Source organism: Coccinella septempunctata, chromosome 2 (assembly GCF_907165205.1).
Source record: "Coccinella septempunctata chromosome 2, icCocSept1.1, whole genome shotgun sequence".
NCBI classification, from domain to species: Eukaryota; Metazoa; Arthropoda; class Insecta; order Coleoptera; family Coccinellidae; genus Coccinella; species Coccinella septempunctata.
This window is the reverse complement of record NC_058190.1, coordinates 25,606,723-25,623,470: the sequence shown is the minus strand read 5'-3', so window position 1 is coordinate 25,623,470 and position 16,748 is coordinate 25,606,723. Positions and strand designations below refer to the sequence as shown.

The 16,748-nt window shown below is 35.1% G+C and overlaps 1 protein-coding gene across 2 annotated transcripts in view; it reads right to left on the bottom strand.

Moving 5' to 3' along the window:
* Nucleotides 1-16,748, bottom strand: part of LOC123308096 — an 86,148-nt gene that overhangs the window by 44,311 nt on the left and 25,089 nt on the right. For both annotated transcript variants that reach the window (XM_044890638.1, XM_044890639.1), the window contains exon 2: nucleotides 6,077-6,227. In XM_044890638.1, coding sequence (XP_044746573.1) covers nucleotides 6,077-6,227 — 151 coding nt within the window. The remainder of the gene's footprint in view (nucleotides 1-6,076; nucleotides 6,228-16,748) is intronic.

Sequence of the window (16,748 nt, the reverse complement as noted above, 5' to 3'; positions counted from 1 at the left end):
TGGTGTAAATTAAATCGAGTGTAGAAAAGTGCTACACTTTTTATGCAAACGAAAGGACCTTATGTTAGGACATATTCATAAGTTGAAAAATGAAAATTCAAATGTATGGTTGTACGCAGGCACCGGGAATAATCAAAGATATATAAATTTAACAAAGGTTTAGGAGCCCTTGGATCCATCTTTGTGTAGAAAGTTTGCCAGGATTCCATGCATTCACTGGATGAGTGGATGCGACTTTAATCCCACATTTTTTAAAAAAGGTAAACAAAGACCATTTAATATACAGGGCGGGCTTTTTAAAACGAAACAGACGAGACAACCACCTAAGTTGTTGAAGGAAGTAATTACCAATAATAATAATTTCATTGTCTAATGTTGACAATTAACGGTTACAATCGTAACCAAAGAATGAATTAGTCAAATAATTGATGATTTCGCATGGCATGGTTAGCGGAATGACTGGTACTGTACGAAATTCAATATTGAATATCTCGAAAACGAATGCATTAAATGAGAAAAAAATTAATATGCTGAATTCAGGATAAAAAGGCCTTTCAGATGAGGTATCACTCACCATATCTTTTCTATTCAAAATTTAGGGGTTGGTGTTCTAACACCAAGGGTTGAAGCGATATAGTTGTGAATTCGAACTTAAAAGTTGTCCCCCTCGAAACAAAATCGACGTGTCCGAGCATTTTTTCGAAATAAATTTATTCCTCCCGTTATCTCGTCTGTTTCGTTTTAAAAAGCCCACTCTGTATTGATGAAAAAATATGAGTATCAGCAAGCTTTTATGCAGTTTGGAGATCCAGTGTTGTTCACCAATAGGACAATACAAATAGATATTTTCAACAAAATACAAAAATAAATCTGCGAAATTTATAGTGTTCCTGGTATACCGTAAAACCTGCCAACTTTGCCCAGGTGCAAAACGTTTTTTATTAGTATATTCCTTATTAGCTCTCTTTTTATTAATATTTTGTCGTCTAATAGTGTCTCGCGATTGCCAAAACAGCTTCCTCTACCCAAATATAGCCTTAATTTCCAGAAAAAATTAAATATATGGTGGGCAAAGTTATCAGCAAATCTTTCAACATTACCTGCACATTCGAAAAACATTGCCGCCAATTCTTAGGAACGCCTAGACGAACAATACAACGTCTAACAGCGTTGCCTTGCTTTGAAAAAAAAAGTGAATAAGGCCTTGCAAGTGGGCAAAGTTGTAGTCGTTGGGCAAAGTTGACAGGTTTTACGGTACTTGATGTTAATGCTGCCCGGCTCCAGTTATTTTTTAATAATTACTGCGTATCTGATATTAAAGTTCATTTATTTTTTGTGCATCTTCAAAGCGTCTGGCAAGAGTTTTGGACCATGGGAAGTGTATATTGGCTTTCTTCCACTTTCGCCCGCATAATTTTGGTAGCTTTCTACCAGAAATACAGATGCTTACCAAACTGTCAACGCATTTGGTTCAAATTTGAACACCTCAAGATTGAAATTTCGGCCATATATCATCACAAATTTATGCCAAAAATAATCTAATTTCTGACATAAAATAGTAGGTAATAATGCGCAGCAGATTTGAATCTTGCCATGAAAATAGAATTAAATATACAAATATAGGCATTGAGTATTATTAAAATGGGTTTAATACTCAATTATATAGATCTGGGGGGATTTTACCAATTGTGTGGTTGTTTTGCTTCAAACAAATATCTGTCGCAGACGGATACTAAAATCCGTCAGTTTGTGAAATGACTAGTCAATTTGTAAACTGACAAACGTTTTCCAAAACGCTATTTAAATACAGATCTTTTTACAATCGGCTTGCAGTTTTCTGTCAGTATGTAAACTGCGAACAACACATCGGACGGATTGTCAAATCATTAAATCAATCTTATCCTTAAACGTTTCGTTTCTTGGGGTGACTGGGGAATTGAATAGGGAATACTCCTTCTGACAAAATTGATGTATTTTTTATAAAATATCTTTGAAACGTCATATTTTGAAATATCCATTTCAACCGTTTCCCAAAAATATTATTTTAAGTACTTAAAAATGAAAAATAAAAATGGGTATTTAAAATTTGAAGCGTTTTGTGTCAATTGCACAAGCTGGCAACGTCGACTGAAATATGCGTTGATAATAAAGGACAACAAATACATTATCTTGATGAGAAAGACAATGATGGCTGTCTATGAGATCTGCGACTTAAGAGGGGTCGTAAAATTTTATGGGATTTTTATGCCCAGTTTACTGTTGAGGCTCGCCAGTAAGTACGCGCCTTATGATGGCTGTAAATAAACAGCTGTAATTTTATAAACAAGCTGATCGGACATTGATCTTTTTATTTTCTAGTAGGAGCTGCCAAATCGTAAACTTGAAACAAAACGATTTAAATTTTAAAACCCCATTTTGGTGATGAAAGCTTCCATAGTATGTTTCGAATATTAGTAGGTTTAAGCAAAAAAAACACACTTTTTTAAAAATTTTATTCTTTGGCGATCGATTTCGGTTATTTTAAACCATCACCAGGCCAGCTGAAAGGTACAATTCTTATTATATAAATATACAGGTGAGATCGTGCAATCGACTCACCGTATAAAGAGGTATATCTTAAACTATCAGATTTATAAAATCTAAAAACATCCATAATTGAATCATGATTTCTTCTCCAAAATTCAGAATTCTCTTATTTTAAGACGTAGAACGGAAATGAACGTCAGTTCGAGTTGCCATCATCAGCTGGCCTGATGATGGTTTAAAATAACCGAAATCGATCGCCAAAGAATAAATTTTAAAAAAAGTGTGTTTTTCTTGCATATTCCTACTTCAAAACCCCATATTTGAAGATTGATTTCGAATAGTTTCCGTGGTGAATTTGAAAAATTCATGAATGAACCTCAAAATTATTTAGTTTAAACTTTTATATGCAGTGATAACCCAAATTGAGGAGATTTCCCCCATTGTAATTATATTGGCATTACCAGATGAACTTTAATATCCTAGACCCAAAAACAACCTAACCACACTTAGTTTTTTAATATTTTATTATCGAAAGAAAAAAAAGTATAAGTTATGAAAAGGAGTGCAACATATTTGTTATATCGAATTCAAAAACTATTATTTCTAGCAGCAAGGACGGTTAAATGGCACCTGCAATTGCATTTATGATATACCTTGAAACCTCGAACCTAATATAGGTTATGTTTCTTACCTTATTTCTCGATAAAAAATATTCTTGTAGGGGAGACTGGGGAGGGTTGATACGTTTTTTGGAATTTTTATTCTGGAAACTGAATTATATGAAGAAGAAGGACTTTTCTTATATTATATAATTCTTCAATTAATCGTTCAACAAAATAAATATAGAAGTCGCAAAACATAAACATCTTATTCTGTGCAGAACGTTGAACACAAAAACATGCAAACTGTCTCAAGCCTCCCCACATATGGGAGGATTGATACGATGTACTGGGAGAGTAATCGAGAGGATTATTCAGCTCAGTAGGTAGGTCAGCAATGATACTGGCTTGCTTTGGTCCTATAGGTGTAGAAAAATCAGGAAATTGTCAGTTAGTCACTTCCACACAAGAAAAGTCGGCCTCGTTAAATACATGGGGATTGTACGGTTTTTAAAAATCCCTTTGATATGTTGGATGGTGAAGACGCCTTCATGTAGGCCTATCCAACTAGCTACGGAATATTTTTTGAAGATTATACATGTATCAGGCCTCCCCACGACAAATGTCTCAAACCTCCCTGAAAGCAATTTTTAAAATGATTTATGTTTTCATCTTATACCCATATATTTAGAAAAGCGAATAAAACTGTAAATTGAGTAGTTTTATGCATATTTCCCAGTGAAATGTTTGTTTATGCCGAAGAATTAATGCATGATCATAAAACCCTTAGGTAACTTGAGTAAAAACTTACAATTTCTCACCTCGAAACACTCTTCGTTGAATATTTCACAAACAAACTACTGTTAGCCTTACATATTAACGTCACGCAATGCCCTCTGCCAAAGAATAGTGTTCACTAGTATAATACTTTTGAAAACGGCTACAGATCGCGGATATAAGCCTGTATCAAGCCTCCCCATGTATCAATGCTCCCTAGTCTCCCCTATATATGCTTTTTCCAACTCTTCCATTATAGATACGCTCCTCTACGGAAGCGAAAGCTGGACGCCCTACAGGCGACATATTAAACAGCTCGAACAAACGCAACAACGTCATCTGAGACAGATGATGCACATCAGATGGTTCCACAAAGTTTCGAATGCAGAAGTCTTGCAACGCGCGAGTTGTACAACAATTGAGACTCAAGTAACGAGGGCCCGACTCAGATGGAGCGGCCACATTCTGAGAATGCAAGACACAAGACTCCCCAAAATATAATAGCTCTATATGGCGAATTCACTGAGGGAGCCCGGAAACCAGGGGGCCAGTACAAGCGGTTTAAGGATACACTACATCAATCCCTAAAATCAGTTAATGCCAATCATAACTGGGAACAACTAGCGTTAGACAGGTCACAGTGGAGGTCTTTGGTACACAGTTATAGTGAAGACTCGAGAAGGATACAGCGGCGGCCAGATCTGGTTGGTGACTATCCATGCCCGGAGTGTGGGATATGTAGGTCACGGTTGGGTCTCTACAGTCACAGGAGAGCACACAGTCGCAATTAGCCCTGAAAAATTATAAGTCTGTTCGCACCTTTTTTTTTCCTTTCTCTTTCTTTTCTTTTTGTTTTTTCCCTTTTTTCGTCTTTTTGTAGATACATTCCCGGCAACGGGATACAGCAATGAATGAATGTATAGATAGAGATATTGAGCAGGCGTAGTCTACAAAATTGCACTTCTATATTAAAAAAACTGAAAACTGACTAATGATGAAGATATTAGCATTATTGTGCTATTTTCTTTCACCGATATACCGATAAATAAAATTTTAAGGAGATCTATTCATGTTCAAAGAATTAGAAAAATTGATTCACATTTGGACAATGGTCGCTCTACGGTGAGTTTTTCGGTCTCGTAAGAGTACGATTTGTGTAACTATGCAATTAACTAAACTATTCACAGTATTCAATATTATCCAAAAGGTATTTCATATTTTCGTAGATCTTGTCTAGGTATGTATATCAGAATAATAAACTTAAGTTATTTGTTTTCGTTATAGTGTTTTCAATCTTATTTTTGAGGAGGCAGCGCGAATAAATTATCTACAGCTCTACTGAAAATCTTCTTTTCACTGGAATGTTTCCTGAGTCTAGGTCAAATTATACCTATTCTTAAATCGAGAATGATTAATGGAACCAAAAACTTAATTAGGTACATGATTTTCACTAACATCGATTATTTAAGTTAAGTACCACTTATTTTTAGTTACCTTTCCCAACTGGTAACTGCGTAGGTGTCACTAGGCAAGCTCCACGAGTTAGCAGGTATTCAAAGCACATGAGACTCTACTGAGATCCTCAAGTTTCATCTGTGTGAAAATAAGTTATGCCTGGTCGCTTTGAGATCTTTGACTATTCGTCACAATCCCAAAACTCGACTAAAACACAACCTACCGGGCTTGATTGTAAATCTTAACCACCTGGTTTTTACCCGAACTAGGTTAGGAGGAGTTATTTTTAATGGATCTTTTGAAATGGGTCACCCTGTATAGTGGAGAACATTGAAATCTATTCTGAATAATGATGCACATGTTGACAATCCAATTGTGCAACGAATTATCCTATATTTCCAGGAACTACTGAATTTTCTATTATTTTCGCATTCGCATTTATGGAAATTCGCAATTATCATGCGGTTCTTTCAAATAGAGCAGAATAAAACCAAGCTAATGGACACTAAATAGATCAACAAAAAACCGGATTTTCGACGAGTATTTAAATAACGACTTATTTAAGCGTCAATTGCATCTCCCTTTTTTAGATTAATAGAAAATCTGTAATAGAATAGAAGAAAACAGGAAACTCCAGGTGAGATCATCAAAGAGACTTTTATAAATATTTCGTGACAAAAAATATCCTATGCTATGGATAATATATTCGAAATACGTACCTCTCAGACCCATCGGGCCTGGAATACCGGGAAAACCTTTGTCGCCTCTTTCACCCTTCACCCCTGGAATACCGGGTGGTCCGAGGAGACCAGGTTTCCCAGGCGGACAAAACTGCTGTACCTTCTTGCAATAACCCTCCAGCGCTTTTTCCTGAAATGAATACTCAACTAGAGACCTTCCCTTAACATTGCGAAAACAAGTTGTGTTAAACATTGTAACACCCCCGAAAAGGCAATTTAGTTGATATATGTGGCATTTAACTATTCCTTCATTGGGGAATTCTGCTCAATTTGGGTAATCACAGCATATGCAAGTTTAAACTGAATAGTTATGAGTTTTATTCATGAATTTTTCAAATGCACCGCGGAAACTATTCAGAATCATTCTTCAAATATGAGGTTTTGAAATTTGAATCGCTTCGTTTCTAGTTTACGATTTGGCAACAGCGCCTAGGGAACAATGGCTTGTTTATGAAATAACAGCTGTTGATTTACAGCCATCATAAGTCGCGTACTCACTGACGAGCCTCAACAGCAACCGGCCATAAACATCCCATAAAATTTCACGACCTTCCTCGTATCTTTGTCTATCTCATCAAGATAGTGTATTTGTTGTCCTTTATTATCAACGCATATTTCAGTCTATGTTGCCAACTTGTGCAATAGAAACGAGACGCTTTAAATTTTAAATACCCATTTTTATTACTCATTTTTAAGTACATATTTTATTTGGGAAACGGTTGAAATGGTTATTTCATAATGTGACGTTTCAAAGTTATTTCATAAAAAATTAATCATTTTCGTCTGAAGGAGTATTCTCTTCATGATGAATTTATCCAGGAATCCCATTATAAATTGATTGAGTTATCAAATTCATGCGAAATTGGTCGGGATGGAGTGGTAGAATAAATTATATTCTTTGTTTCCGTCGATTCCAGAAGTACATTTTGAAATAAAAAGAAGTTTGAGATACATAAATAGCACGCTGTCGATGTTCAATTCCAATTCAATTCAATTCAATTAATTGAGGAAAAAACTTTACATAATATAAACAAGTTTTAGAACACGGACACCTAAGCAAGCTTGTGTTGTGTCCAATTTTCAAGATAGAATCTATTTTGTGCATGTAACGTATATTTATGGGATTATGTGAAATGAAAAATATTCTTCGATGTAATCAAATCACTGAAATAAGGAAGAGCACGGGGAATAGTTAAATTCCTCCTGTTTGTTATAAATTCGACTATGTACATTTTTATTTATTTATTTATTTATTTATCGCACACTAAATATAAAACTGTGGAATAGTATGGCATAATTATATTCGCAGACCTCTGCTCCAAAGAATAAATTCATATTGAAAACTTTCAGGCATGGCCCATGCCTGAAATGACAATCGTTACATAACGTCACTTTTATGTTGCAAATGTGCCAGAAAGGCAGAATAACCTAGCAAGAGAGTATTCAAGAGGAATATGTTTTAAGGTATTATCTTGGCTATCCAATATTGACTTCAACCTTTTCCCCTTCTTCAAGGTCAAAACCGTTCTTCCAAATGGGACACATTTCTTCTGATCCCAAAAATAAAACGAGTGACATAGTTATTTTCCTAACAAGTGCGGAAAGTCATACTTTGCCGCATTCAACGCCAGTTTCGTGCGGGAAAGACTTTCAGCAAGAGTTAAAAACAATATTTTTTCTACAATTTTTATAGGTAAACATTTTCATACGGAATATGAATAAGAATAATGAATAAGAATCAATAAATAAATAAATAGCTGTATTTGAGGTAATCGTCCTTCAGCCAGTAAATTCAACACTTACTATCCAAAAAAATAATTAAAATTTTTTCATGTTTACAATAAAACAATGTGGTATATATAAGCGCTAAACGTGATAGCTGCGTAGATTTTCTGATAGGGAGCAGGTTCGAAGTTTTCTACGTGGATGATTTACTGGATTACAGTGAAATGCTGCATCCTTTTGTCTTTTTATTCTCAAGACTGCATTTTCAGCTGATTTGTAGAGGTTTTTTGTTGTTTTCAAGTTATTGGATTAACTTTTCGTAGTTTTCATTAGTGTTTGCTTATTTTTAATTGGTAAGTGAGGATTGTTATAAATATTTAGGCCGTTATATTCAAAAATGCATCAGAGAAAACAGTCTATAACAGTATTTATAGTCCCCTGTTAATTCAGAATTTACAATGGGGTAATATTTTCTTTTAAATCTTATATTTATAAGTAATGACACGTTTTGGACCAATCGATTGCAGTACTTAATTCTGCCAAAAAAGTTTTTCAATAAAGCATTTCCCTAAGGATCCTTTGTGAAGTAAGTTGTTTCATTTGTTTTCATATTGTGTTAAAATAATTAATGATTTATTTTCAGATTTTACATCATTTTATGATGTGAGAAGCTCAGCTCTCTCTACAATTTTTATAGTAAACCCTTTATTCATACATTATTCTCATATCTATATTCACCGCTGAAATTTTTCTGTTGTTCAGTTGTGCATTGAGTAGACGAACATAAAATGGTGAGGGGATGAAAGGTGGATTTATTTTTGCGAAAGCCAAATTGATGATTGGGTTGATGATTTATTTAAGATGTTCCAAGGTATGTTATCTGTTCCTGGTGAGATGTTTTTGAATAATGAAGTGTTTCATAATATGTGTCCTCATATATTTAGATAGTCACCTTCTTCGAGGAGTAGCTTTTGTACTAGGCTTCTAGCTTCTACGTACTTTCTTTTCTATTTCTATATCGAAGATGTTATCGTATTGGTAGGTTTGCCTTATGTGGTGAGCAAAAATGTTTGTCTTTCCTTCGTCCGTTCTATGTTTGTTATCAACAAGTATTGTGGGTCAACTCTAGAGAGTTCCTTGAATTGTTGGTAGAAGTTCTTCTCTTTGGATCCATTGATCAAGCAACAAGCTTTATTATAGGTATGTAGGTACTCTGTACTGTTGTATATCCTTGGTAGTATAACCAAGTTTTGAAGAGTAGAATAATACTAAGTCAGGGGTGGTGTCCGAATTATTTTACATTAAAAATGTGGGAGGTATAATAAATCTATTGAAGGAATCATTTCGGGGAAATTTATTTATTTGATTGTTTCTTGCGTGTGATTCGGATTGAAATCATCTAGCACATCCTCGCTTGATACGATGTTACTGTCGAAATTTTTTTTCATTGAAATTATAATCTGAAATAAAATTCTCAATCACAAAAATAAATGATCATCTAATGGATATTTAGAGAGTTCTTATAGTGGAAATGAGTTAATTTAATCTATTTATCAATAAACTTGTTTATTTTACAACTGATCTTCATCTCGTGTCATCCCTAATTGAAATTCTCCCTGTTGACCCCCTAGCAAGATACACTCTTCGATAAGTATTGAATCACCCCTGATCTGAAAGTGATCTTCGTAATAATTGAACCGATAAATTATTAATCATCTCCTGGAAAGAGCTCCCGAAATTATTCTTCTAAGGATATGAAGCAGGGATCCTTTGTTTACTACTAATGAGCAGATGTATTTCATTTTCTAGATTAAGATGAAGGAAATTATGGAGAGGCATTTACTCCGCCTTTGTAAGGAAACGTGGGGTACAATAAAGCCGTTTATAAATGCGCCTTAGCATTTATGCCAGAGAACGTATACTCCGACGATTATCCCACCGGTATTATCCAGAAAAAGAACACGGAGGATGATTCAGATTCGTCTTACGCCCCAGCATTTCATCAGGGAATTTTTTGGTCCGTTTATATTGCAATGAGGCATGCCAGGGTATAATTTTCGTATTCGGGCGGAGGAACGTTTTGTAATTGAGGTTATACCTAGGCGCGGATTAATATGTAAATCCATATTTTCCATCTGAATACTTTCATAGCATTCTTTCGTTTCCCACATGGTTCACGAATTTGAATTCCATATTCCGTAACAAGGGGATAGATTTATCCATATTTTCATTATACAGTGCCAGTCTCTATCATGGAATGAATTAAATAAATAAAAGACAGTTTCTGAGCTTTATACAGTGTGATTTGTCCGATTCGACTGATTTTTTTGTTCATTACTTTGGGATGGCTTGATCAATTTTGATGAAATTTTCAGTGTAGAACATGATTGTGTACTTTCAATAATTCCAACACTTTCTAAAAATACAGGGTGGGAATTGTGTTAATTTCAGATTGATTTTGCAGGTTGAAAAAACACCTTGTACCTACATTCCGTTTTCAATCATTCTGTTTCAGATTCTACCATAATGTGACATTACTCAGGTGTTTTTACTAGCACACCTTAGGTTTTCTTAGAAAAGTTTCAAAAAAAACAATATCGTAATTTCGCTCCAATTTAAATCAAATTCGTTAAGATATATGATTAGATAGATAGAATCTTCATTGCAGATATGCTTTTTATACAGGAGACCATACAAGAAGGCATAAAATGAAATAGTGTCATAATACATAAATTATACAAAATATTCATAGAGTGAATATGGCTCTAAGTTGATTGAGAACTTTTTGGTTTTGTTCTTGAATTGTTCATAGTTCTCTATTATTTTTAGATTTCTGATGGGTAACTTATTGAATATTCTTATGCACATGTATGATGGATTTTCCTCAGACATAGATAGTCTATGCTGTGGGTAATTAATGTGGACACATCTTGTTGTGTATATCATAATTGTATTATTTATTAAAAATTTATTTTTGTTTTTATGTAGAAATAAGAGACATTCATGGATTTACAAACCATAGGTTGTAAGTATCCCTAATTCCTTAAATTTTTCATTTTTCAGGTAGGAAATAGCGGATGATGATATTCACAATGTGATCTAGTCCAAACAATGTTTATCTGTCAGTAATTTTAAATGTTTTAAATCTTTTTTATATGGTTATTTTAAAAGTTATCTGATTTTTTTCCAACCACATACTCATAATCATTCACGTATTGACAGTTTTTTTGGTCATTTCGTTTTTCATTGTAATCTGGGGAAGGTGAAATATAACGCCCAAACTTCACTCTAGGATTCCAAGTGTTTTATTCAGTTCCTTATATCGAGATTGGTTGCAATGAACGAGAATTATCCACAAACAAAAAATATCAAACAAAATTGTTTGAGTTTCATATCTGTAGGTAGGTATATATATTTTTTTGACTTATTATAATGAATATTCTTTGTCCATACATGCATGTATTTTGGCCATTGTTTTATGTTTTTGGTTTGAACGAAAACGTCAAACGACCTATATGGACTATTTCCTATATAAGGTGTCTGTAAAAAAATGCGAAGGACTTAGGAAGATTCCTTCCTCGATGAAAATAAGCCGGGGTAGTTTCTATAAATTTTTCTCGAAATCGACCTGCCTTCCAAGATACAGCCTTTGGAAGGCGATGGCAAGTTGATAGTTTTTAATTTTTTTACGGGTTCTAAAAAACACTGAGTCATAAAACTATACATAACATGAACCACTAAGTAGATGTTACTGACACAATTTTTTTAGATCTCATAACTTTAATATTAGGGGTTGAAAATAATAACCCCTTATCAGTTTCCTTAAAAAATTGTTTTCGTGGAATAGATTTTCGAAAAATAAAATTCTCTTATGGTTTCCCATTCCATTCTGGAGAAAAAAAGTCTCTTCCAAAATTTCGAAACAGTCGATACTTTTCTTGGAATAAATAAAAACTTACAAGCAGTTCTGATCGCTGCTCATTCCATTTCATCGTATAAGTGTTCCATAGAATGACTACTTCTCGCTAAAATACATGTTGGTATTTTCAACCCCTAATAATAAAGTTATGAGATCTTAAAAAATTGTCTGACTAACATCTACTAAGTGCTTCATATTATGTGTAGTTTTATGACTCAGTGTTTCTTAGAACCCGTAAAAAAATTAAAAACTATCAACTCGTCATCGCCTTCCAAAGGCTGTATATTGGAAGGAAGGTCGATTTCGAAAAAAATTCATAGGAACTACCCCTGCTTATTTTCATCGAGGAATCATCTCCCTATGTCTTTCGTATTTGTTTACAGACACCCTGTATATGGGGCTTTTGAGACCAAAAACCGAGACACATTGAGCACTTGTAGGAATGAATAACATGAGGGTGAATGCTAAATGGGCACACAGATCTCATGACAGCCGAAAAGTATTTTAATTGTAGAACCTATTATTTTTCTCCTCTTGCGGCAGCCATCAGCTACAATTTTATGTAAATCGACGTTAATTCTCGTCTACACCGGGCCATAATTATAAACAAACGCATAGTAATGCATGACATCAACCGAATGGATTGGTCCACTGCCTCTCCAGACCGAAATTGTATCATTGATCATGTCTGGACTGGAATCTTACAGCAATTATACCTCTTATCTGACCCGCCGCAGACATAACAACACCTCTCCAATGCTTCGACGAACATTTGGCTGAACATTCCTCAAAGTTCCATTGATAATTGATGACTTCATTGATGACTCTATTTCGAAATCACGAGCATAAGCAACTACGTCTGATTGCTTGCAGGAAACTTTGTTTCCTGGAACAAAGCAGCCCTGTGGTCAAATGACATCTTTTCCACCACATTTTCTGTATGTGTTACTCTACTGTATAGATACTTATTACCAGATTGTCGATCACATCATTCACATCCATTCAGATTGCGTGCTCAGAACTAACAACAGAAACGAGAAATCGATGTGGCTATCAAGGATACTACTCAGTGCTTGGCACGGATATGAAAATGATATCAACATATATTATCATTTGTGGATGGCAATTTGAATAATTATATTTATTTCCTACAAACGTATATCCCCCACAGAGATCCCGCCCGGTAGCTGAATTATTTGCCTTTCGCCCTGTGCTCATCATTATTTGATGGAAAACCTTTTGATAACGCTCATTTTTGAGCATTTCTTATTTGAAGAGTCTCCCAAAATATTTCCATATAATAACCATATTGCTCGGGGTAAAAGCGTATGCCCAAGAAATTTTTTTAATATATCTAATTTTGGGGTATAACGTTGGAACCGTAGAATGGCAGAAAATTCAACGACGATGCACACGAAAATTGGATCGTCTATTATAATCAACCAACAAAACCTCACCATTCATGGGTTCATAGATTGATTCAAAGTGGTGTGCACCTCTTAATAAAATAATATTGAAAAAACATTTTCAAAGCAAGTTTTTTTAAGGCTGTCGAAAGAAAAAATGAACTTTTAATTGTATCAATATCAGAGATTTAAGCTTGTCTCGAGGTTAACTTTTTTGTAAAATACATAACTCTTTCTAAAGATTCACGTATGTCAAGCAGATAAATGAACTGGATTGATGCCTGACGTTTCTACCGAATATCTCCAATGTTTTCTTAGTCAAAAGTTTTCGAAAACTCTCTTAAAAATTAACTCTTAAAATCCCACAAATCACAAAATAACAATTCCTGTGAGCGATTACGAATTTGTATCGTCAAATCACTAAAATGAGTTTACCTTCACCCACCTGAAGATGCTAGTGTGAAAGCGAAACAAGTGCTGGTTAGTAGTCGAGGAAAGGGCCTATGAGAATATAAATAAGGGACGCGCGGAAGCAGAGTAATCACTACAACACAAGATAGCTCAGAGCGACGAAGTAGTGAAAAGTAAAAATAATTAACTCTGAAAATAAATAAAGTGGTGTTATTATGTGAAAGATTTAGTAGTAGTGAGTTTCAATAGTGTCAATAAATTGGTTAAAAAGAAAAAGGACTATTTTTGTTGCATTGGTGTCAGGCATAGAAAAAAAATTCCAGGAAGTAGCATACCCAGCGTTCTTCGAAAAACCCATAGACGTATTAAACACATGGGCACTGCGTAGAGAGAGAGGGTGTGCGTCCGAAATAAGATAGAGCTAGTCTGTGCAAAACATTTGTTCGCACTTTGTATTTATCGAAATTTTCTCATGAATTTTCCTTAAATTTTGAGTGTCGTATTGTTTTCCTATTACAAAAATAATACTTAATGGTTCATTCGTAGAATGCAATTAACTGCACTAAAAGAGAGCTATGTGAAGCTGGCACCCCCAAGTAAAAATTTTTGAACGAAAATTTCAGAATCGTTTGTCCATCGTAGGTCCATGTTTGTCCACCTTTTTTTTTTTATTTGTCCAGGCACCGTTTGAGAGATATGGGAAAAAACTTTTTTCGGTGCATTTTCTGAGCAGCACCCCCTAATTGCAAAAACGTTTTTTTGATGGTACAGATCGTTTGTCCAACGTAAGTCCACTTTTGTCCACCCAATTTTTTCATTTGTCCACCCACAGAACCGTAGAAATCAACCTTTTAAAATTTTGGAAAGTGTGAAGTTGGCACCCCCAAATGAAAATTTTTGAACCAAAATTTCAGGGTCGTTTGTCCATCGTAGGTCCATGTTTGTCCCCTTTTTTTTTCATTTGTCCAGGCACCGTTTGAGAGATATGGAAAAAGAAGTTGTTGCGGTGGATTTTCTGAGCAGCTCACCCAAATTGCGAAAACGTGTTTTTTTATGGTAGAGATCGTTTGCCAAACGTTATTTTACTTTTGTCCACCAAATTCTTCCATTTGTCCACCCACAGAACCATAGAAATCAATCTTTGAAAATTTTGGAAAGTGTGAAGTTGGCACCCCCAAATGAAAATTTTTGAACCAAAATTTCAGGGTCGTTTGTCCATCGTAGGTCCATGTTTGTGCACTTTTTTTTTTCATTTGTCCAGGCACCGTTTGAGAGATATGGAAAAAGAAGTTGTTGTGGCGCATTTTCTGAGCAGCTCACCAAATTGCGAAAACGTGTTTTTTATGGTAAAGATGGTTTGTCCAACGTTAGCCCACTTTTGTTCACCAAATTTTGTCATTTGTCCACCCACAGAACCATAGAAATCAATCTTTGAAACTTTTGGATGAAAGTGTGAAGCTGAAACCTCAAATGCGAATTTTGAAACCAGAATTTCAGGGTTGTTTGTCCATCGTAGGTCTGTTTGTCCACCTTTTTTTCATTTATCCAGGGAGCGTATGAGAGATATAAAAAAGGGAATTTTTCCATTGCATTTTCTGAGCAGTTCCACCCTATGGCGGGAAAGCCTTTTCCGCAATTCCACTACAATCTAGGCAATTATTCGATTCGTTCACTCGCAGAACCATAAAAAACAATTTAAAAAAAGTGTTATATTGGCATCGCAAAATGCCAATTTTCGAAACAAACATTCAGGTTCGTTTGTCTTCACCAAGAATTGGCATTAAAACACCAACTTCTAAGTTCGAAAAAGGTTCCTTATTATAATTACCATCCGAATGCTGTATTGGAAAATGAACATCACAAGCTCTACTGATATCGAACGGTTCTCACAGACCGGAAAATAGCTCACAATAGACCAGACCTCATATTGCTCAATAAGTATGAGGACAGAGCACTATTCATCGACGTGGCGATTCCAAATAATAACAATCTTCTAGATAGACACACCGAATAAATTTCAAAACACAGAGGATCTAGAGGAACAGGAGACAGTAGAAGCTGAAAGATATAAAGACCATCTCTATTTCAATTTCATATACAGGCCTGATACCGAAGAAACTACCAGAGAATTCGAGGAAACTTCAATTGGACGAAAAAATCTATACAGTCATGCAGAAGGTGGTACTGCTGGGAACGGCGAGAACTGTACGCAAGTACATGGGGAATACAGAGGAACACCGTCTGCTTCTACAGGAAGTGCGGGTGGATCAGGAATCCAACCAACAGCAAAATGCCGAGGAGCGACCCGAACTCGACGGCCACCACTGGCCCGAATACCTGAAAAGGCCTCCAACAGAGCTTAATCCTTTTGATATCTGAGACATCTGGGATAAGTGAATTTTCCTCTAGAGAGGAGTGTGAAAGCCGCAAGGCTAAAGTCATAAAGGTCTTTATTCAACAACATGAATTAATAACAAAATCAAAAATAACTACAGATTATTGAAAGAGAAGAGATTCAGTGCACTAGAGTGCACTGTTCAATCTTACCTGAATTCATTGAAACATCCAGACAAAAACTGAGGTGAAAAATTCAATGAAAAGAAGAAAAAAAAATCATTTCCTTCCCAACCCAGCAGCAATTTTTCAACTTCAAGACATAAAAGCTCAGTCAGTCCTATAGCTATGCCGATTGCCTCGCCTCAATATACAGCGTTTGACTCGTACAATTATTTTAACGGTAAATTCTTGAGGTCAAAAGAAACACTTTTTTTCTCATACCATTTTTTCCGATTCGGCCTTGTTAAAAAGATATAGTCATTCTAAGTTTTCTTGATGAGCTATGCCACCCCTGGAAAAACAAAATTCCCTTCAGAATAACGAGTAAAATCTGTGACACATCTGTGGATGTTTTAAACAGAGTTGCATTCAGCCAAAGTACTCAATTATTTCCGAATGGGTTTTTCGCCAGAGGCGGTTCTACTAGGACGCAGCAAACTTCAGATTTGTATTCAGCAACCCAAAAAACATATAATTTCGTTGAAAAACCTTCTACCTCACTCATGTTACCAAAAAATTACTGTTTGATTAGACTGTAATAGGTTTTATATTTATACAAGATGCTCCATCTGAATTTTTTCTTGAGCGTCCTGAAAAAAATCCATTTTCGTTTCCGATTATTCAAATTTTTTGA